Raw genomic sequence first — 23,602 nt, forward strand, 5'->3', positions numbered from 1 at the left:
TTCTTGGTCTACCACCTGCTTGAAAATGCTGTGAGACAGCTCCCCAGCCCCTGGCTGGTGGGTGCTTGGGTTGGCTAGATGAGAGGAGCCCTGGGGAACTGGTCTGTTCGGGGAGAAACATCAGCTTCGACGTTATCGAGATAGTGATTTGTGGTGTTCTGGTATGAAAAGGCCTCATGCTTGACAGGGGTAGCGCTCTAGGAAAAAAATATTAACAAAAACAACGTCCCTGGGAAGGGGAGAACCAGAAATAGTGGATTTCCAAGTGTCTCTGTCTTTCAGCCTGCTCTTTGTGCCATAACATGTATGTTTTAACCAAGGGCGAGGGTCTCAAAAGGCTTTGAGAGCACAGCTACTTCTCATTTACAAATGACAAGCTGCCTGTTGTTTTCTGGTGGGCTTGGTAGGGGCTAAGGTATAGCAGAATATCTGAGGTCCATCTTTGCTTTAAACAAATGCATTTCTACCTGCAGAGTAAGAATTATTTCACTTATCAGCATAGCTGGACAATTATCTATTTCTTTCTGTTACCAAGGTACTTGTAACTCTCTTGCACTGTTTATCTAAAGTTGAAATATGTTCTTTGAATCCTTGTATAAATAAAAAGGCTGGAGACAAACCTAGGTAACAGGGCAGTTATTTCTTCTCCATTTAATCTGAGTTTGGCATTTTCTTTCTTGTTTTCCTTGTTAAGGCACAGACAAAGGGCAGGTCAGGAGTCCCAAGGAATGAAATGGTGTTTCAGCCACAAGTTTCTAATGGGCTGATGCCAGTGTTGGCAGTAGGGGTTTGCCTGGATCCAACTCTGTATCTTCCAAGGAGCAGCTGCTGGGTTGGATATATGGATGTGTGTTTGTGGAAAGAAGGTGAGCCTGGCTTGAGTCATCAAAGCAAGGATGCTAAGTGTTCTCTTTCTCATGTAGAAGCGCAGAATGACATGGTATAACAGCATAAGGAATCAGAAATGCCCATGATATTGATCGTTACAAAGTGTTGTGGTAATTACAGCCATGGCCTTACACCAGTGCAGCTGCTGGCAGGGCCCACAGCAAGAGAGGCAGTGTTGTGAATGTTTGATCTCGAGCATGTGCTTGATGCTGAACTGGTGCAGCAGAAAGGTTTGTGCTTCAGCTCTGTCCTTTCCAGAAGTGGGTGAATACAGCTGTCGAGGTAACACATTGGAAGCTGCTCGTGAAGTGTCTTAAGAAAGACTTGATAACTGGAAATTATTAGAACTGTATCTTTCTGCCTGGAAGCAAATACCACCTAAATTTAATAAACTGAGTGACACCCTTGAGTGAGTAGGCATTTCTTTAGGTTCCTGTCCTGCAGTTACAGCTATTTGCACCACATGCACACATTCATATAAATACAGACAAGTGCAGAAATGTAGGTTTTCTTCTTGGAGCAGTTGTTTGCACACCAGTTGCCTCCTTTGCCTCCTCTGTGTCTAATGATGATCTTAAATAATATCCACTTACAGCTGTGCGTGTATTAAAGTTGTCTGAAAACATTCCTGCAGTTTGTGATGCCACTGAACGCTGCGTTTGCAAATTCACTAAGAGCTTGTGGGAGATGTAGGGTGTGATGCCACCTCAGCTCCCACGTCCCTGCAGCCACACAGCCCTGCTTCCCTGGGAAGGGAAGGCTTCAGGGGCTCTAACAACAGCTTGGTACCTACAGGGAGCTCACCAGGACGGTGAGGGCAGGCACTTTACAGGTGCATGGAAAAGGATGAGACACAGCCAGTGTAACTGGGGCTGTTTGCACCGTACCCCAAATGGCAGTGGCACGAAGACCAGAAATCCCTCAGCAAAATCTAGACTGAGGCATCAGACCTTTCCTAGTCAGGGGATGAGGCTTTTACCCTGCAGCTTGACCATCATCTTGCAGAGCTGGCAACTGTCTTCACTGCCAGGAGGTGGCATTTGCATTTACCTTATGAATTGCTCTCCATGTAAGGGTAAGTGCCCTGTCTCTATTTCCTCCTCTGCCCAGAGACGTGATAGAGGGTGGGCTGAGGGAAAGGGACAACCTTTCTGGCATGAACGACCATTCTTAAGTCAACTGCAGGCAGGTAGCAAGTAAACATCTGAGTGAGGAAGCACAGGTGCAGCCACAGTGACATGGTGCTTATGTGACAGAAATGCTGCCCTGGGATGGGGGCACCCCGGGAAGATCTGCACACCAATGCAGGAACTCAAAAACCAGTAAGTCACCAGATTTGTCCTATTAGTCCGTGCTCTGCTGCTCTGACAGTGCAGGTTCATTTTTGTGCCAGCAACCAATATTGGTCTCATGCTCCTGTTTTGCCAGAAAGCAGAAGGGTGAAGCAGCTCAGCCACACGTTTAATCGTACAGAAAGTGGATGGTACCAGTGACCAGCCCTGTGGCACTGGCTGATGTGGCATTCACCTGGCCAGGCCCTCGTCCCCATCCCCACCCGTCCTGCACAGCTCTAACCCATGTCAGCACACTCCAGTGTAAGGTACTGCTGCTCAGGCACCACACCAATTCTACAGAAGTCCAGAGAAATTAGTGCTATGTTATCTAGGCAGTAAATCATTTTCTGGGCTATTGTTGTATGTGAGGGGCCTCAAGATGCTCTGGAGGAGTTCACATCGATATTGCATCAGTGCACCAACAGCACTGACTGGAGCAGCCTTCCCGTGCAGAACACAGTGCGTAAGCAGCTGCTGTAGGAGTAGGGACTGTAAAATCCAACTAGTGATTCACAAGTGAGCTGTGGGCTCTGAAAGCGCTTTAGCTTTGCAAACGCAGCTCTCGGGATGCAGCCGGCACTAGGACCTGCCTGGAGCCTCTACGCCCCAGCCTGTACAGAAGGGATAAATACAGCCCAGCCCGCCGGCTGCGGGCGGCACAGCCGCGCTGCCGCCGAGGAGCCCCCGCACCCCGACCCCCGGCGCGGAGGGGCCGGGGCCCCCTGGCTGCCGATGCTCCAGCTCTGCAAGGTCACGGCCTCCCTGTTCCTCGGCACGGCCAGGGCAGCCTGCGACGAGGAGCTGCTGTCGCGGGAGGGGGTGACCTTCTGCATCAATGTCACCAGGCAGCAGCCGTTCCCCGGCCTCCCGCGGGTGCGCGGCATTCGCGTGCCCGTGTTCGACGACCCGGCCGAGGACCTGTACCGGTACTTCGAGCCGTGCGGCGCCGCCATCGAGGAGGCCCTGCGGGGCGGGGGGAAGTGCCTGGTGTACTGCAAGAACGGCCGCAGCCGCTCGGCTGCCATTTGCACGGCTTATCTGATGAGGCACCGACAGCTCCCGCTCAAGGACGCGTTTGAGGTAACGTGCCTATGCCCAGATTTATATTTAGACTTCTTTTGGGGAGGAAATGCAAGGCTTGTTATGAGTAATGATGAGTTATTTTGGGCTCTCACCTGCCCATTACCAGGTATACAGATATTCAACATTTTAAATAAATGTCCCCTCTACAAGTTTTTTCATCCCCAGCTTGGACAAATGACCTTCCAGTGTGAGGTTTCTGGGACAAAATAATTACAAATGCAAATAGGCTTTGAGCACCAGTAGCAAACATGCAAAGCTGGTGGTTTAGTGAACATTTTTCTCTGTCAGTTGCACAGTCACAGTAAGTGACATTAAAGACAGAGACAAATGAGTGGGTGCAGGAATTGTTTTGCAGGATTTGCTCCTTCACCTGTGTGACAGCTCCACACAGCAGAGAGACATCCTGTTAGGCCTGCTGAATGGCCAGGGACGAGCTAATGAGCAGCAACATCTCAGCTTTCCTAGGAAGCCCATCCAATACAAACTACTTGGGCTCTGTGGGCTTTTAGTCTTCACCCATTTGGCAGGTGTATCACTGAAGTCTTTAGATAACTATTTTGCTCAATTTAGACTGTGTGCAGATAGTGACTAGTTTCACGCTATCTTAATGATGAGCAGTGTCACCACACTTTGTGAGAGACATTCACATTTCCAGCAAATTCAACAGCTCCTTCTCACTTCTTGCCCATGAATCCCTTCTGTAACAGGGACCACATGCCAGGTCATAGCAAGCATAGAGTGAGCTCAGCTCACCAAAATAGCTGCTCGTTATTCTGTGGTCAAATCAAAACCAAAGTGAATCTTCTCAAAGGTCTAAGGAAAAAAATCCATTTACAGGACACTCACAAATGCAGGACACTCACAAATGTAGGACACCTTGCTTCTACCGCTCTCTCCTGTTCCCTAGGCTGTGAAGACTGCCAGACCTGTAGCAGAACCCAACGCAGGATTTTGGTCTCAGCTGCAGAGATATGAAGAAGATTTGCAGAGACTGAATCAGCCAGGTCCACCGAGCAAAGGACTGAAAACTAGCGATGTGTGAAGATGCTTTAAACAGAGTGAAGTTTCTACAGATTTAAAAAAAAATTAAAAAAAAAAAAAAAAAAAAAAAAAAAAAAAAAAAAAAAAAAAAAAAAAAAAAAAAAAAAAAAAAAAAAAAAAAAAAAAAAAAAAAAAAAAAAAAAAAAAAAAAAAAAAAAAAAAAAAACCACAAAAAAAACCTTCCTAAATGACCTCTACATAAAATGCCTTACTGCCATAACTGAGTTGATGGTTCATTAAATTCATTCAGCTCATTTTTGTTGAAGGTCCATAGAAACAGCGTGGATAAGCAGCGAGAAACAACAGAAACAGAAAATGGTTGGAAGGACTGTAAACAAAGCAGAGGAAGGCATGGAATCTTCAGCACTTATTTCTCCCTGAACGACACGGAATACGAGTGAAGGAGTTACCACATAGCACTTTTACTCTCGTTTTTTAATGAAATTTCCCAGTGATGCCACTCGAAGACCTGATGCCAGACCAAGGAAGTTCTAAATTCCTGTCTCACCTACTGGATATTAATTCATAGTCAGTGTTCATGAGCTGACACAACTTTTGGTGGGAAACCAACACTGGCTGATGCTTAGTCCCTGCCATTTTCCTTACGTTCAACCAGACTGAAGCACCTTCCTAAAATTACCTAAAAATCCAGAGGACAGAATGTACAGATGATGGTAAGGAGTTCAGCTCCCAACATGTAAGTGCCTTTTCAGCTTTTGAAATTGTTCTCTAAAACACCAAAGGAATGATTTAAAAAACAACAGTTGATAGTGGAGGGAAGAAGATGACACTGACAATTTAGAAGTAATCCTCACTCTTCTTAGCTTTCCTTACTAAGTCTTACAAGATCTGCCAGTGCCCAGCACATGCCTTAATGTGCCTGTTTACAAGTCAGCTGTACCTGCATCCAAGCAACATGGCTAAATCATTTCTGCTAAGACTGCTTGCAGGTTGCTCTCTGAAATTATCTATTGGGACATCAAGAAAACTGCATGAAACTTCTAAATCAGACTACTATATGTTTAGAGTAAGACATTAGAACTAGAGAGAAACACCAAGCTATTTTGTCAAACTGGATGAATACATCTGTAATTTAAAAGGGACAAGTTATGAAACCCATGAACCTGCAGGGTGAAATTCCATTTCATGTTGCTTAAAGCTTAAATATAAAATAAAATTAGCTCATCACCATCTGTCTGAGTGCTCACACAAGGCAAACATATGCTCCCAGCAGTGAAGCAGTTTAAGGCAGAAATTCTAATGATGGAACAATGACAGAGAATAAAGCCTCTGGGGAACTACGTGAATTAGACAATTCAGATGCAGTAGAAGTTCCCAAAGTTAAAGATTGCTCAAAGTTAAAATAGGATTATTTTAAAAGCTGAAAACAGAGAAATAAAAATTAAAAATTCAGGCTATTGTTTTCTTAGTTACCGCAAGGCATTTTCACACCAGATGCTTTCTCCACTCCCAGCTGTGTTTGGTTCATTCCATATCATTTATCCTTGGTATCTGCATTACAACCATGAAATTTGTTGCACATCTGCAGATTTGAAGGTGAGTGGTTGCTAGAGAATTTATTGTAACTTTTATAAACCTTGACTATCATACATAATAACAATTGCAGTAATACATCAGATCCTTATTAATTGCCAGGATACCACTCATCAAAAAATCTGTTCCAGTCAATCCATGGAATAAAGTTTATTTCCTGTCAAAAGCTAAAGCTGCTAAACAAAAGTAGGAAGCTAAACATTAATGAAAACACAATACTTTTTTAACTGTGAGGCACATGAACTCGCAGTCAGACACAGCTATCAGTTCCACATGTTTGAGTCAGCTGAAATGGAAACCGTTGCTCTCAAGTGTCAGCACATACTGAGCTCTGGTTAAATTTTACCAGCCTTCTCAGCATGCAGAAAAGCTTCTTGCAGCAGGATTTCACATCACATCTTCTGTAAAAAGCTATTTACATCTGAAAACCATTCCTATTTACATTGGAAAGCATGCCTCCTCCTGTACTGCTCCGAATTAAGGGATAAGATGCAACTTGGAACCGGAACCCTGGAAGTCGTTCACTTCTTTATTTGAGTTCATAACCTGTTAACGTTACTGGTGATGCAACTTGTAAGTTTAGACATACTCCTTGTTGCTTATGATGGTCTCAGTGTTCCTGGAGTACATGTGTGGTTGAGGAGCTGCCCGGCCTGCTGAATATGTGTATTTGTCGGTTCTGTAACGCAAGGGAAAAAAAAGATACAAATAATAAGTATTAGACTCATGTTCACAGCTTAGATACTTAGGAAGTCATTTAGGTCTTTATCAAACCCACTGATAGCACACTCTTCACAAAGGTGTGTCTGTTGTTCTCATCAGTCTGGTAGCTAAGGGGAAAGACAAGGGCTCCCTGCCAGGCAGCACAGCCATTTCTCTCACATACCCAAAGCCACACTCTGGATTCCTAATTCACCTCTGCTCTTCCTCAAGGCATTTCAGTCAAGGCCTTAAAGCAGAACAGAACCTAGCCCTTCAACGTCCCTGTGCAAGCTCCAGGTTTTAATACAGGAATCAGGATGACGAGAAAGAAAAACAAGTATCTTCAGCCAATCCCTTCAGCTGTCATTTGTCACGTTGAACTTCTAATTCATACGATGGTTTTACCTGATTTTCAGGACATTTCAGGACATTCGGTACTTTGTATTAAAATACGGTGAGCAAGATCTAAAGTCCAATGTGGCTGATGAAATATTACCATAAAACTGGAATGGTTTCAGATTAGGCAACGGAGTATCAGAGGAACTCTCACTATGTGTTTTGACATAATCTTCCTAAGATTATATGCATCAGCAGTGAACACACTTCCTCCTTCCACATAATCAACCTCTCAAGCTTAGCCAGCACAACCTCCAAGTCATTTGAGTTCTTCTGGGTACACATGAACCTCGGCTATTTCTGCCAGAAGTCTCAACATATTGAGGCCAGAAGTCTCAGCTTTTCTGATTTGATGTGCAGCAAGACATTTCCATAAAGAACAAGAAAAAAAAATCATGTTTCTAATGATGTGCTTCGGGAAGGAAATGCCATTACACTTTCTGCAAATTAAATGGTGTTTGAATATTTTAATCACAGTGGGTATTGTTGAGAAGCTGGATTATAATACACTATATTCTTTGAAATACTTTTGCCAATGGACAGTTCACTCTTTCACTGCACATTTTCACCACATAGAAACAGAAGCAGTATACCCAGAATCACCAAACACAAGTTACAGGGACCACTGATGGTGAATTATCAATAAGTACACTGTACAAGTGTTTGGTGTAGCATCCCCTGCCATCACATGTGACAGCCCATAGTACTTTAGAAGGCTACATATTTATACCAGAGGGTGAGAGAGGGAGAAAAGTGCACAGATAGAAAGGGGTATGTAATTGACAGCTACTGTTTTGACTGACAAACCCAAGATTACCTGTAATTCTGTTTTTCCTTCCCTTTGCACGAGCAGGTCAGTAAGATCCCACCAAGAATATAAAGAAGAGAACCAGTCCAGCCTAAGTACAGAGCTTCTCCTAGTTCATACCTGAAACATGAAAGATTTCATGGAAACAGTTTATAACAGGATCACAAAGACATTATTTTAGACTGAGCCAAAAGGTTCACAAATCACGCAAACAATCAAATTCTAGGCGGCATACAAATCAGCCAACTGAAAGGTATGTCAGCAGATAACAGAGAACAGATCTGGCTTTGTGTCTGCTCAGTAAAACTCTTACTTGTATATTTAAGTGGTCTGCTAAACTAGTGATGGTACAGAAAGTGCTAAGCAACGTTAAAATAACCAGCAAAAAGAATTGTGTCTATTTAACAAATTGCTGATAATAAATAATAATAACATACCTTCTGTGCCATCCACAACACATCAGTTTTCTATGGGCATGATGCTAGGTGACCTACAAGTAGCTGTTTGCATAGGGCTAGTTTTCAAACTTAGGTATCCTAAAGAATATTCAGCACCCTCTGTGGTTGTATGGCTGAAATCCATGTATGAGTGTCCCAGGGTGAAAGAGAATAGTTCCCCATGTTACTGTGCAAAACTCTATCTTTCAGGAAATCCCCCAGTCCAGTCCAAGAAATTATTTGATAATGAATTTGTCACAAAGGCTAGATACAATTGAGTCTGACAAAGTCTGGCAGGAGTTTCACAAAAAGATGAAAACAAGTTTTGTATTTGAAGACTTCATGCACAATACACCTGTACCTCTGTAGTCTGAGGTACCTGATATGAGGGCAAAATAAGTGTTATGAGTTGTGTTGGAAGTACACTGGAACCAGAGATTTGTGTTTTCTTTCCACTTGCAAACACAAAATCATCATTTAAAAGTATTGAAGCTTCTGACTCCAGAATTCATTGCTAACAGGAGGGTTTCAGAGGTTCCCATGTTCCCTGCTTTTTGTGCTCTCATCACACGTTGGAGCCGAAAGGTCTCCACTAGTTTAGGTGCTTTCCAAACACAGTCATTATCTCAAAAAAACAGCATTGCAAGCTGCTGAAGGAATACTAAGGAACAGTCAAGGAGAGCTGCCCAGTGTCTGAAATCATCTCTGCTCACCAGTCACCTACAGACAGGAATGCTGTAGATGCCATCCCCAAGGAAAGTAGATAGGAGGGATGTGCAGGAGAAGTTAGGTTGCCTTCACAGCTCTTTGAGAAACTCCTCTAAGAATTAGCAGAGGTTAACTTCACTAATTTGCTGAAGTCAGAAAAAAGAGTTGCAATCTGAAAAACCAGATTTGCCAGTCTCTTAAGAGTGAAGATCAATAGTGGCCTGCAGTTGAATTTAACTGTGTCTCAGAGTCCATGTCCGGCTTTACCAATGACCAAAGTTAATTCACCAAGAACTGCTCAGAGAATCAATAGCTCAAACATGACGTTTGGATATTAAAAAAAGAGATTTCTTCAGCTACTGAATGCAAACAACCTGGTAACTGATTAACAGCCATTGATGTTGAAGGCCCAAAGCTATAGCAGATAACTATAAAACTCACTAACTATCCCACTAACTGAAATTCCTTATCAACATTTTTTTTCAGTTCCTTAATGTATTTATTACCCTTCATATAGTTCTACGAAGGGGATATAAAACAACAAGTAAGTGCACTAGTGCAATTTCTTTGTAAGTGCTTCATTGAAAACATAGGGAAAACTGACAAACAACTGGAGCAATTGCCTAAAGTACTTTGATTCATCACAAAGCACTTCACCTCTGACTTCTCTGAACCAATTCCCGGGTGGAAGATTACAAAACACTTCAAATATGATCCTAGCAACTAGAGATTTATAGTTTACTGGTCTATGAATTATATAGTAGGTAGAGGTACTGACAAATTATAGTGGTCTCATGTTCCACAGACAGTATTTTTCCCTCTCCTTTTCTCCTTCTCTGAAGGAGAGGCCTGGTGACCTCTACTCTTGTTCCTCATTGCTAAATAGGGCACCTTGATAAAGTGCCATAAGCTGCCATTTGGTTTTGACAACCATTGCTTCTATATCAAACAAGAGTAAAGGCTTTTATACCTTGAAACTTGTTTGTGTGCAACTGTACTAGCTGATAGTCCCCCAAATTTTGCCTCATTTTATTCATAAGGCAACAAATGTTGAGATGTTAATACACAGACAAGCAGCACTTTTCCCTGCAGGTCACTAGTACACAGCTCAAGCTGCTTTCTGGACAATTTTCCCTTGCTTGTATATGTGAGGCAATTTATTCTAGCCACAGCTAGAATTTTGTACCTCTTTTGGTCCAAATGCTGAAGAAAATTAAGATTTTACCTTATTTTCTTCATAACATTGAGATATGCACTTAATTGAGTCTCACAAGAGAATGTAAGCACAGTACAAAACCTGCACAGATGTGGGGTTGATATTCCTCACCTGTTCACTAACTCATCCAGAAAAGAACTCTCCTCCCTCCCCATCAACATATCTGAGGTGAAAAGATTCCCTGAAGACAATTTTTTTCCTCCTGTAAGGTTGGATAATGGTATCCATCCAGGTTCTGAAACTCTGGAACAGCTGGGTTTCTAACACATGATGGAGTTTGGTACAACAGATCCATTAACTTACTTGGTTCCAGCGTACAGTGGGTCAAAAAACTGAGCAGTAACCATTGCAGCATACCAAGAAACAGCCACCATGGAGCAGAGACCTACCAGAAAAAGTTTAAAAAGCACATAGGTGAGTGATTCCTTTAATGGTTGTAACAGCTTTAAACTAAGAACAAGTTAATTTCATTTAGTCTGGCTGTGAAAACAACACAAAGTACTGATAGCATTCTCATTCCAGCCTCGATATTACCTCCTAAAATGAAAAGAAATCCTCCCGTGACAGCAAACTTCATTTTTCCATCTTCATCGCTCAACCCAATGTTTGTGCACTTCAAACCAAGCAGTGAGATTACTGTAGCTAGGAATCCCAAAAGGATGGAAGTAATCATCAAGGCACGGCATGCCTGAATATGAGCTAAGACAGAAAAAGAGAAAACAAATCAGGATCTATACAAAAACTACATTAATCTTGTGCTGAAAAAGTTAAAGTGATTAGAAGGATTGACAAAATTAATAGGTGCAGAAATAAAATGAGTGAATCTTGTCCAACTCTGTCATATGGTTCAGAGAAGCCTCCAAACCTGAGCACGTTCAGCCTTCAAGTCAATCAGATTTCAGAGCAGAACAGCACTTACACTTTATAAGCTCAGTAAATCCTCTTGGCCTTTAGTAAATCCTGAAAAATTATAGCAAGCCCCTCACACCTTAAATCTTGAAGTCCTGTGAAAATGCATAGTGGCTTATATGGTCATCTCCTGCTCACAAGCCCTGGTGGTTCCTTACACCTGCACAGCTGAGCGCACAGGACACGTCTGAAATCCACGTGCTAGCCCAGGTGTGTGGGGCTCGGGCATTACAGAGGAACTGGAAAAATGTACCAGCTTTGCTGCTTCCAGGGAGAGATAGGAGAGAATGTGCTCGAGTTAGCAGTGCACTTCAAACTGTGAGTTGGTGTAACAAACAGGAGGCAAGTGGGTCCAAGAGCTGTAGCACTCCTCTCCTCCCTAAGACACACTCCCGTGGAGATCTTACAGCCCCTGTGGGCACGTTAGGGAATTTGGTATGCTGACAATTCCGTATCGCTTAAGGTCACGGTCTTCACATTCAAGTATCAATTGCACAAAAACCTGGACAAGATTATTAATCAGCCTAAGAAGAAAGATCAGAGACTTTGGGCTCCTCTAAAATGGCACGGCACACTCAGCAGGTTCCGGGTCAAATGGCATTTTGGCACCTTTGTTGCGAGATAAAGATGCCAATCTGGCAGGTAACAACTGCTAACTTTGTTGGACTTGATTATCTTAAAGTTCTTTTTCAACCTAAAAGGTTCTATGACTCTAAACTTCTAACCACACATCAGAAGGGTCAGAACTGGACTGCAACTGGACACTTGCTTTGTTGATGCCAGCATTCAAGCTCATGTTCCCTGATCACCTCCTCATGGTAACCTGCTGGCCAGTTCTGTAGCAGAGTGAGCCCATAACTCTCCAGGCAACAAAAATCAGACAGAGAAACAGGAGGCAAAGTGATATTCACACCCTGACTCAGTGGGCTGTATTGCCTAATGTGGCTTAAGAGTGTTGGTCCTGCAAGATTGAGAGTAATTAAAGATAGTAATAAGCACTCATGAGATAAATTAAAGGATATTAAAGAATAAAATCACTTGAGAAATTAATGCCTTTTTAAGCACTAATTTTAAAATTTTTATGGAAAAAAGACAGAGAGGAAAAGAAGGGAAAAGACCTCTCAAAGTACCATTGATGCTTCAAGGTTTTTGCCTGCAGAAGGTAGGACAAGCACTCAACAATGCTGCTTTCTAGTTTGGGGTCTTACATCAAGACATCAGGAATCACCCACAGCAGGGTCCAACAACTTACATTTCAGGTCCTGCAGTGTTAGATGGGACTTCCCATCTTTCCAGGACACACCAGCATATCCTCAGGCTAACTGATTGCAAGCCAATGGCTGTATTATTTTAACAATAGAAATTTCATACCATTGTACCGCAACACAATAACCTCAACAGGCCTAACTGGTGACCTTACTTCACAGTTCAGAAAGCTCAGTTTGTTGTTGTGTTTATTTTTAAAATTGGCTTGCTTATTCAACAAGGTACAAAGTCAGATCATTTTATTAGTCAATATTAATTGTAAGAGATTATGCCCAAAACCTGTCATGGGAAGAAACAATTATGGAATATGAAAATGAAGAAAGAAAGAAAGAAAGGAAAGAGTATAAAAAGCATTTGGCAAACAGATCTATCAAATGTTTGGCTTAGTTGTGACTAGGTAGATAGTGCTAGCTATACAGAGTAGCCAGTCATGGTTTCAATCTTGTACAATATTGCATTTAAAAAGATCCTCCCTTCAAATGTTTGTGATTTAGACTAATGGCTTACTGAACTCAAAAATATTAAATCTGTCTGATTTTTTCCATATACAGACCAAAAACCAGAGGTACTCCACATAGTTCAGCTGCCAACAAGGAAACCTCCATAGAAAATCTTTATGATCCTTTTGATGAGAGGTAACAAAGACACTTTTGTTTTTTTCTCTTCCCCTCCCACCAGTCCCTGACATCTTTGCAACAGTTTCAGCTAAGTTTCTAAATAGCAATTTGAACCACGCCTAAACTGATAATGATAATTTTTAGTCTGCCTTGGCTCACATCTGCCAGTACTATAGATATTTCTTAGATGTTTCTTACTGCTAGTAACAGTACATGTTACTAGCAAACAGTAACAATGAGGGCTGTGTGCTCAGCCCTCATTGTTACCAAGCCCATTTTCTTCCTCTTTCCTGCTTTGCCCAGCTGTCCTTTCCACTTTTATCAAAATTCAGTGTCTTCTAACTTTTTTTTTTTTCCAGGTCTCCTTTCTAAAAATGTTTTTTCTGTACAGTTTTGCAAGTTGTTTTTCTCTTCAATATACAATATACCCCTCAAATACACTGCTGTCTTCTCAACCACAGAACCGATCCCTTTGCAACAGATCAGATTCACTTCAGGGCCTGGCCCAGTCATTTACTTTCTGTCTGGCCCCATTTATTTTTTCCTTCCTGCTGACTCCATGTCGTTATCTGCAGTTCTTCAGGAGCACTCCTGTTGCTTACCTTTTGCTCTCTTTTACTTTAGCACATCGTAATGCTCTTTTCTGACCCCCACCAGTTTCTTTGAAACCCACTTTTTCCTGGGCAGCTCCATGATGCTGCCCTGCAGCCCCATTGCCCACATCTGCATACCCTCTCAGAGTGCAAATACATCAGTGACAAGATGCTGCCTGGAGTCAGTGGCAGTAAGTTAAAAACCAGCCCTTGAAGTGTTTTTTACAAGAACCAAATAAAATCCCAGGATCATCAAGGCTGGCAAAGACCTCTGGGATCCTCGAGCCCAGCTGTTCACCCAGCACCGCCAGTGCACACTGACATAAATGCTCTGCAGAGGATAATGTCCCATGGACATGACCCTGCTATTACTGACTCTAAGAAGTTCAAAAAGGGTTATATTCCTCCTAATACACACATGTACTCTAAAAGCAGTTGTTAGATAAGACTGAAAGATGAAAACAACAGATTATTGCCTAAATACTGCACGCAGACAGCTTGAGAGAATTGCTATGCTAGTGTCAGAGCTGGTCAACAACATCCCTTTATTTCAGACTGAGAGAGAAAGTGAATTTAATACCTTATTCCCACTAATCCTATAGTACACATTCTTCAGATTAGGAGTATCCTCCTATATATTTAGTTTAACCACCTCCCAGGGTATATTCAACTAGAAGAAGGCACTTTTATTCTGGATAAGTACCTACATACTGAATTATTCAAGATTAATAAAAAGTAGCTTCACTACCTATAAAGATCCACAGAATATTGCCTTAGTGGGACATTTGAGGACAGTCCACAATTCTGCTGAAGACTGATACAGAGGACAGGAACCAACAGATTTCCTGATATTTAGAAGCACTTTCAAATACACATTAGTTAACAGGCCCTGACAGGTATATTAATTTATAACACATATTCCTTGTATAACTTATAACGTTATAATACGTATAACATATACTTACTGTATTTCTTGGGTTATCTGCAATTTTCAGTCTCAATACACAAAAACCACTACCACTTCTCAGCTGTATGAAAAAACTCCAGCTACAGTACATTAGCTATGAAGTATTGCAAAAGAAGGCCTATACAATCATTCAAAATAAATAAACAGTTAAAAAAAGTCTCCTACTAATTCCTCCCACAAGATGCTAGAGAAGAGATTACACCATACTTAAAATGCCTATTAAAATAAACGCTTGATCAACCGACTTCATTTGCCATATTTTATAGCCTCCCCTAACACGCTTGACACATTCTGCTGCTTAAGAGAGATTTTTATTACTTCAACCCACAAAGTCCTTCTTGGCCAGTTATTTTCGAGCACTACCAGATCACCAAAACGAGAGCCTGACTCCTTTTTGCCAATAAAACTTCTAAGCAATACGACCAAGGCAGCGCAAAGTCACGTACCAGGCAGTTTAAGCAGAGTGTCAAAATCCCTGCAGTTGGACACTCCGGTGCTGTCCTCTGCACAGCTCTTCCACAGGTTTTCATACAGCGTGGACGTTGTGATCACAGAGCCATGTATACTGGAGACTTTCCAGTAATTATTCGGCAAAGTAGCTCCAATAACTGCCAGCCCACCCAGGCACAAAAGAAGACCAACAATTTCCAACGCAGCAGTCATGCTTGTGAGTAGTAACAGTTCAGTATCCTTATAATTAGATCACAATCAAGTGAAGCCTTTCAGAAGCCTCCTTGCTGTTTTATCTCTGCGTTTCACTCCAAAATGAGTCTACCTTTGCTCTTTGCTCAACCCCAGAGATAAGGCTTACTGGGCATGACAATAAGAAGTGGGAGCAGTTCATAATAAAGATATTAGCGTGTAAAAAAAAAAATGACAATATTAATTCTTTTTCTAATAGGAAGTGAAAAATGAGCCTCTTGTTTTTCTCAGCCTAGAAAGTCCAGTCAGTATATCTACAAAATTCCTAGCGAGAGTGGGGCAAATATTTTATTTCTGTCTCTTCTCCAAAGTCAACTGGATTTTACACTAGATTGAAGTAGTTTGTAATTTTATTATTGATCTCAAAAAACTTCACTGTGTTATTTTCTTGAGGACTCAAATATAGAAAAGCTTGAGAACATGAGTTTTATTCTGTTTCTAGGAAATTTAACACATTTTTGAGTTATGGTCATAAGTAATCCATAACAACTGTACTGCCAGCTTCCTTCAGGAAGGTTAAGTTTGTGGATAAGTGATTTCCATTAATATTTTACTGTCTATTGATCTACAGTTAAACACATTCAGTCTTAAAAATAGTGCCATTTACACTGTACAATTGTACAGTGCGTTACATTGTGATAATGTATGTGTCACAGAAATTAAATATAAGGAAATGAAGGAGCCAGTGTGACAGACCTAACTCAAAAGGAATAAAATGATAAAGAAAAACAGCCATAAGAAAAATAATATATATCAGCCAATTGCATCTGCTTGCTAGGATATCTTAGTATTGAAAGAAAAGCTATGCTAGGCAAAGAAGATGTTAAACTTGGTTTAGTTGCTACTGCTCTCGGCTAGACAGAATCAATTCACATCACCACTAATGTTAATACTCTCAGGTATCCAAACGGGGTTAACCATCCCTTGCAGTGATAACCTGCTCTTATCTCCAGGAAATGGAGTCAGAGTTTCTTCATAAAATAATTCTGCTCTGATGCAACATAGTAACAGATTCACAGTATTTACATAAGCACTACCAGAAGGATTAGCCTTTGAGAGAGTCACAATTTGCCCATAACAGGTATTTGGGGTTTTTTCAAAATTCCTGGCCACTTTGAACTGATGTTGCAGGTTGGTAGGTTCAGCTACAAAAGGATATTACAGTGCCACTGTGACTTTTTTGCTCCCTGAGCAGCCAAGAGAATCATTGCCATTGATTTACACAAGATCATATCTGGCAGCACAGATCCTGTGATCTTGTGCAGCTCTGAACTTGCAATCTTTCAAGGAAACCAGACAGCGTGTGGTAAGAATTGGTTTTCTTGGGTGACTGGTACAGAATTCTCTCCTTCTGCTAAGTCACTGCAATTTGAAAAATGATGGCATGGTAAAATGCACACACTGTACCAGTACCCTGGAGTATTTTCATCCCATTAAAAGCTCTTCAACGAGTTTCAAATTAATTTATCCATATACTGGTGACTATGCTGGTGACCTCAGCAATAACTTCTGCTGACAGCACTTTCAAAGATGAGATTAGTTAGGACCTTGAATCAAGTGTCACCAGATATTATACTGCTGCCAATGATAAAAAATTGAAGAATATAACTTTTTAAAAAAATCTCTTCCTAATTAAGAATCTTTTTCAATAGGCAGTCATAGAGCACATACATAAACAAAAAAGATTATACTGCAGATTATAATGCAGGAGTTTTTCCTGTATGGCACCAGGAATTTTAATCATTCCCTTCAGGAAGTAACTTTTCAATATGTTAAGGAACATAGGGCTATTCTTTGTTAAATTTCATAAACTGTGATTTGGTGAGTGATGGGCAGAACAGCCAGGGCTGCTCTGCAGGAGGCTCTGGATCAGCAGCAAACAAGAGTTGGTGCTGACAGCTTCACGTCCACACCTTCCACAGCTTGGGAGCTTCCCTTTGGGCTTGCTCTGACCTGGTCAGATGAGCTGAATGCAGTCAATGGCTGGAATTCTGGAAGTGCACTCCTGAAGCACATTCCCCTGCTTTGCTTCATCCACAAGGAAACCAATTTGCATGTTCCAAGACCACAGTGCAGATCAGGTGCAGTAAATGGAAAATTCATTACAAAAGTGCATTCCCAAGTAAAATGCTTACATAGACATACCAAGACACGACCATATATGATCATAGCAACACATGACTGAGGAGAGAAATTGCTCCTAATCCCTCTGGTGTTGTCACAACAGAGCACATTTTTGTGTAATACGGTTGAGAGAGAGTTTACAGGCAGAAATAGTAGTTTTTAAAATCAGATCACCCAATACAACTGGGGATATAATACTGAGAATATGAACAACCTGAGTGTTCGATCAACATGAGCTGCACCTCACTTTCAAGATCCAGGAATGCTGACTGAGCACTGCAAGCAGAGAAACAGCCTTGCAACAGATGACAATTACTCTGCAAGCACCACATGATGTGCCCTGGCATGAGGAACCTGTGCTGATTTTAGGGGACATGCAGTTCTTTGAACAGTTGAAGATGATAAACTGAGCCCTGCCAGCCAAGGGTCCAGTCTTCCAAATATGGAGGCCATGGGAAGGGAGGGAAGAGAATCCCCAGGAGGTGACTGCTGCAGTTCACCAGGAACTCTTCTCTTCCCAGGGAATATTTTCTTTCCATGCTAGGTGTAGTGAAACTTCATTAAAAAAAAAAAAAATAAAGGAGGCTGTCCTGCATTCCTACATTGACTCTGCTTGTCTCCATAACAGGGCTGTAACATCTGCTTCTCTCTGTTACACAAGTCAAGGCAGAGCTGCCACACCATCATAAGCATCCACGCCATCTTGCTACAAGAACTGAAGGACTGTTGGTCCCATCTCATAACTCTAATTTCCATAAATAATACTTAGGTTTCTAGATGAAACTTAAGCATCCTGCTATCTACATAGAGGAAGCCCTAGAGAGGAGCAGAATGGATACCAAGATGGTATGAAAAACTGACATTGCCTTTGATGCAATGAGTAGTGTTTTTAAAATCTTTAGAAGCATATGATTAGTCTTCTTTTGAGGCTACAGATTCTGGCCCCATTACAGGATGCTGATACTTATTCTTACATTGGCACCATTGATAAGAAGGCAAAAGGCTATCAAAGCCAGAGTCCTGTGGAAGAACCATGAATGTGCTGAGAGTTCACTCTTGAGAGTTAAACTCTCACGCTTTGGAGGTCTGTCTCAGGCAGCTCTGACTCCGGGACAGTCCATGTCTGTGTCAAGAAAAACAAGGTTCATAGTCTGTGTCAAAATAACAAGGTTCAGAGTCTGTGAGACCTGGTATTTTGAAGTTTTGGTCACTGCGCATCAAGAATAAATCAGCTGGAAAGAGTCCAGACAAACAGCAATGACAGTAATCAGCGACCCATAAAGCAGGGAAGATTTGAAGAAATGATTCCATTAACATCACTCATAAAATGACTGCACAAAACTGAAAGTTGTAAAGGAATTAACAGAAAGTTCTGTTTCAAATGGAAAACTTAACAAAATACCAGTTTTCTAAGGCTGCAGTGTTAGCATTTCTACACTCACTCTTTTGAGGAAAGATCTTCAATGTTAATTCCTCACAGTCCTTTACCATAAAAAAGGTGTTTACAGAAAGATGTCTTCAGAATTTAGAACAATTCAAACAAATAGTTTTCAGTTCCTACAGAGACACTTCTTTTCTTTCTAATTGCAGACAAACTACCCTGCTAGCAGGGTCTACCATAGAAAACACAAAAGCACCAGTGGCACGGATGTACTTTAATCTAAGCCGGCCTCTGAGAAATTCCAGAACAAATACACAGGTTTAGCACAGTACCCAATGAGCATCCAACAAGTTCTGGATTATCTATCATCTGTCTCACACCAAAGCACAAACAAGCACCAGTGCTCACTGAACTATGATCTGCTTGTATTTAAGCATTAGGCTGAGTGAAAGAACACTATTTCTTCTCAAACAATTTAAAAAAAAAATCTTAGATTTGTTGTATTTCACTGATATCTCTGTGTCAACACAACAGAATGGCATCAAAGCCACAGCAGTGACGGAGCTGAATCGCAGGCTGAACAATACAGGTTTCACGGGGGCCCTTTAACCTGTCTGCAACCGCTACAGGATTTGTCCACACCAGACCCTCTGTGACAATGGCACTGCGTGCCACCCCACTGTGCTAACGTGCTGTCCAGAAAGAAAGAGTAAAACCGCATCCCTGGATTTTATACACGCGTGCCATGCACACTTACTGTCTGAACTCAACATGTACAGAAATTTCTTGCACTCTACTGATCCAAGAGCAGTTGCTGCACAGTCCATCCAAAGACCCTCAGAAACCCAGTCTGCAGTGACCAGCTCTGTTGCAGCATCCAAAACCTTCCATCTGTTGGACATGGTAGTAACAAGTAAAGTGGTGAATCCTGATAAAGCCAGCAGCAATGCACAGATCTGTAGGGAGGATGATGCCATTCTTCCGGCAGGAATTGTCTTCAAAGAAACCTCCTTCCTGATATTAGAAACCTGTTGAAACAGTTTATACACACAGAGTAAATGGAGCTACCTTTACATAAGCCTGACCGGGGAACTGTAGAACTGGAATCTAATCTCATTAAATAATTGGAATACTTAAATATTCTACGACATTGAGTATTTTTTTAGGAAAACTTTTATTACTGCGCGTGTTTACCACAAAAAAGTACCAAAACCAGAGGATCTGACTGAGGAATTCTCTACTTTAAATTTGCAATGTTTCATCCCTTCTTTATTTGTTTGCTAACTCAAAATTCTTTTAAAATTAGGACAATCAGCTGCAATTACGCATCTCCCAATTACAACACCTACCAATACAAATTTAAAGCAATATAAATTTTGATACTCACGTTTATGGTCAGCTTCTAACCCGTTTCATCTACCTTCCTGTGAGGCACTGGTGTCAGCACTTTGTGAGGACCAATTTGATCAACAAAGTGAAAGCTTCATACTCTTTTGGACCTTTGCTCCCATTTCAAAAATCAAGGACCTGGGGCCAAAGCTCTGCCCGACTTGCACAAAGCTCTGGCATGGCCTTTGGCTACAGCAAAGTGTCAGCAAAAGGGAAAAATACAACAAAATCACGTAAGTTAGTACCAAAGATGCTCAGATTAACCTGGCACCCACTGGCATATAATTTGCTTTGCCAGTGCCACACACCATCAGACCACAAAGCACTACAGAAATACATTACTACAACTTTCACAGTGGTTGTCTCACTTGAAATTCTTTATGCATTTGTTTTAGGTTGCAGCCCACAGCATGAAGAAATGTGCAGACAGCCAGCGTTCCAGTGGCTCACATTAACAAATGAAATTGTTTCTGGTTGCAGCCATGACCCCAGACAGGACAGACCACCCAGCCAAAGGAGGTCTGGCTACCTGGGACACCTCTGCAACCACTTTGCTGCTGTTCTTCCTCCTCTCTTTGTCTTCCTCTGCCCCAAGATGCCACTCACACTCACCCCTTCCTGATCCTGCTGCTACCACACAAACCCCATAGGACTATCCAGGTAATACTTTATTCTGACACCACATCCATTTTCTTTCAACCTGTACTACGGACACCCAACCCTTCAGGACATGATCATACCAGCTGTCATGGACTGTCATGTTTATAGGTGTGAGGTGATGGCACAACTGATAGCAAATATGCTTTGCAACTGTCCAAAGGAGAATGACCATAAACCAAAACCAAATAAATACACAAAGTCCAGAGCATCATCCCTCACAAAGTGCACACATAGGTTATATACAAGTAAGAGCTGTAATGTGATAAAAACAAGCCCTGAGGGAGCAAAAAAGAGCATCTTAACATTAAAAACAGTAAAAATGTATGTGGTCTGAACACCGGGCAGGAAAGGTTAATAAAGAAAAATAAGTCACTTGAACAAACAAATTACTTCTGATAAGGTGGTAATTTTTGGAAGCAAAAATGAGTGGTAGAAGTGTCTAAACTGAAAAGTTTAAAAATTCTTTTACCTCTTTTTCATTTTGTTACATCAAAAGCTAGAGAAAAATCATTGGTTACAACACTGATTCATTTGCATACGTATATATACATTTCTAACACCAGCATTATAGAGCTTTGAACCTGCTAATCACTCCTTAGTTCAAGAGAATACTCAGGCTGACCCATGGCCACCAGCACAATCAGAAAGAGATAAAATGCAGATTTGAATACAGTACTAAACCACTTAGAGCAGTTTCCCACCACAGCTCACAGAGGTTTTCTCTGGTCAGAGTCTGACCTTAAGTTGAGAAGACAAACTCTTTCACTACTACTTAGGGGGGAAAAAAAACCCAGGCAGAACAATGTTAATTCATTTCCTCCCCACTTACAAAGAACCGTGACTTTGCTCCTGAAGTTGTCATAACTTCTTAAGAATCTCATCAAGCTCATAACCACTTGCAATTACAATATGCAGATCACTCTCATGTTGCTATAAACTTTCCCTTCACACACAGAATAACTTGGGCTGGAAGGGGCCACACTGATGCCAACCATCTGCTAAAGCACAGCCTCAGTGCTGGGTCAGGTCACCCAAGCCTTGTCCACTCACAATGGAGTGGCCTCCGGGGCTGGAAACTGCAGCCGCCCTCCCGCGGAGCGAGTTCCTCACAGCCACGCGGAACTTTTCCTGCTGCAATACGTGACTGCTGCCTCTCACCCTCTCCATACACCCTTGAGATAAACCATTGTTTATTCAGCTGCTTGATTTTGGAGGCTCTGCCCTCTGGTCTCTGGCGGCCCACATGTGACTGGCATGTCCCATGGGTTTCTCTATGGCAACACAGATAACCAGGAAGGTGCACACAACTTCTGAAAAACCTACGGGTTACTTGCAAAGCAAACACCTGTTTTCTTTAATTTCAGGAGGGTGTCAGTGTGTACAGTGGACTCTCCCTGCCAACACACCTCTCCATCCCCACGGAGCTCAGCTGGCATGGAGATGGTCCTGGGAACAGCAGCAGAGTGCCAGAGAGCGGGAGCCCCAGCCAGCAGCAAGGGGACCACAAGGCACCTGGGGCACCTGCTCAGGCATGCATGGGGAATCACAGGATCATAGAATCATCAAGGTTGGAAGAGACCTTTAAGATCCTCCAGTCCAACTGTCCACCCAGTGCTACCACTGTAACCCATAAACCACCAAATCGCATCACCCAGTGCCAGGTGCAGACTCCTCTTGAACACCTCCAGGGATGACTCCACCACCTCCCTGGGAAACCTATTCCAGTGCCCGACCACCCTAGTGGGGAAAAAATCTTTTCTAGTATCTAATGTGAATCTCCTCTGTCTCAGCTTAATGGGACTTCCTTTTGTCCTCTCCACTGCAGGTATGGCAGAAAAGATGGGCCCCACCTCACTGCAACCTCCTCTCAGGTGCTCATAGAGAGCAATGAGGTCCCCTGCACCCCTTCTTCTCAAGACTAAACCAACTCAGCTCCCTCAGCTGTTCCTCATAAGACAAGTATTCTAGATCTTTCACGAGCCTTGTTGCCCTTCTTGGGACCCACTCCAACACCTCAAACTCCGTTTTGAACTGATGGGCCCAAAACTGAATGTAGTACTAGAGGTACAGCCTCACCAACGCTGAGTACAGGGGGATGATCACCTCCCTAGTCCTGCTGGCTACGCTATTCTTGATACAGATACAGGGAAGAGCTTGGGAGGAGGCTCTGGGGTGGGAGCAGCTGCCTTGCACCTGATCAGTCGCACGCAGCCCTTTGCTGGAGCAACCCAGTGGTGAGGCAAGGTAAGGCAGGGCGGAGGAACCAGGTCAGGGAAGGTGGTGAGGTAGTGTAGAACCACACTTAAAGCAAGGCAGTGCTGAGGCAGCAGCCCCAGCCTCCTCCCTGCGCTGCTACATGCAGAGCCCCAGGCTGGGAGGAGACTGGCTCTGCCTATTCCATAGGGCTTCTAGAGAACAGTATACATTAAATCAGTCCTGCAGAGAGACCTTGATAAATTACAGAGCTGGGCAATCACCAACTGTAGGAACTTAAACAAGGGAAAATGTCAAGTTCTGCATCTGGGATGGGGTAGCCTTGGATGCATGGACAGACTGGGGAATGAGATGCTGGAAAGCAGCACTGGGAAAGGGACCTGGGAGTCCTTGTCAATGGCAAGTTGGATAAGAGTCAGCAGTGCCCTGGCAGCCAGGAGAGCCGACCATGTCCTGGGGAGCCTCAGTCACAGCATCGCCAGCTGGCTGAGGGAGGCTCTGCTCTGCTCTGCACTGGCGTGGCCTCACCTTGGATATTGTGTGCAGTTTTGGGTGCCACAATACAAGAAAGATATTAAGTCATTAGAGTGTCCAAAGGAGAGCGACAAGGATG

General features: G+C 42.5%; 2 protein-coding genes across 3 annotated transcripts; one reads left to right on the plus strand and one right to left on the minus strand.

Moving 5' to 3' along the window:
* The first annotated feature begins 2,750 nt into the window (after window positions 1-2,750).
* DUSP28 (dual specificity phosphatase 28) lies at window positions 2,751-4,380 on the plus strand. The gene is made up of 2 exons (XM_027893643.1): window positions 2,751-3,302; window positions 4,213-4,380. The coding sequence occupies exons 1-2, from the start codon at window positions 2,790-2,792 to the stop codon at window positions 4,345-4,347; spliced, it is 648 nt and encodes a 215-aa protein (XP_027749444.1). The 5' UTR covers window positions 2,751-2,789; the 3' UTR covers window positions 4,348-4,380.
* A 1,445-nt stretch (window positions 4,381-5,825) lies between these two features.
* Window positions 5,826-20,282, minus strand: LOC114062340 (claudin-15-like). Of its 2 annotated transcripts, XM_027893640.1 has the most exons (6): window positions 20,114-20,282; window positions 19,484-19,754; window positions 10,702-10,866; window positions 10,471-10,552; window positions 7,816-7,926; window positions 5,826-6,579 (listed from the first exon to the last, which is right to left on the minus strand). In XM_027893640.1, exons 2-6 carry the CDS (start codon window positions 19,701-19,703, stop codon window positions 6,480-6,482), a joined length of 678 nt encoding a protein of 225 aa, XP_027749441.1. In that variant the 5' UTR covers window positions 19,704-19,754; window positions 20,114-20,282; the 3' UTR covers window positions 5,826-6,479. The 2 variants fall into 2 exon arrangements, with proteins under 2 accessions (XP_027749441.1, XP_027749442.1); XM_027893641.1 differs by lacking the exons at window positions 19,484-19,754; window positions 20,114-20,282 and adding an exon at window positions 14,966-15,289.
* Window positions 20,283-23,602: the final 3,320 nt, after the last annotated feature.

The sequence above is a fragment of the Empidonax traillii genome, unplaced genomic scaffold (genome assembly GCF_003031625.1).
Source record: "Empidonax traillii isolate 1590-97213 ecotype Southwest subspecies unplaced genomic scaffold, ASM303162v1 scaffold400:size839614, whole genome shotgun sequence".
Lineage (NCBI taxonomy): Eukaryota > Metazoa > Chordata > Aves > Passeriformes > Tyrannidae > Empidonax > Empidonax traillii.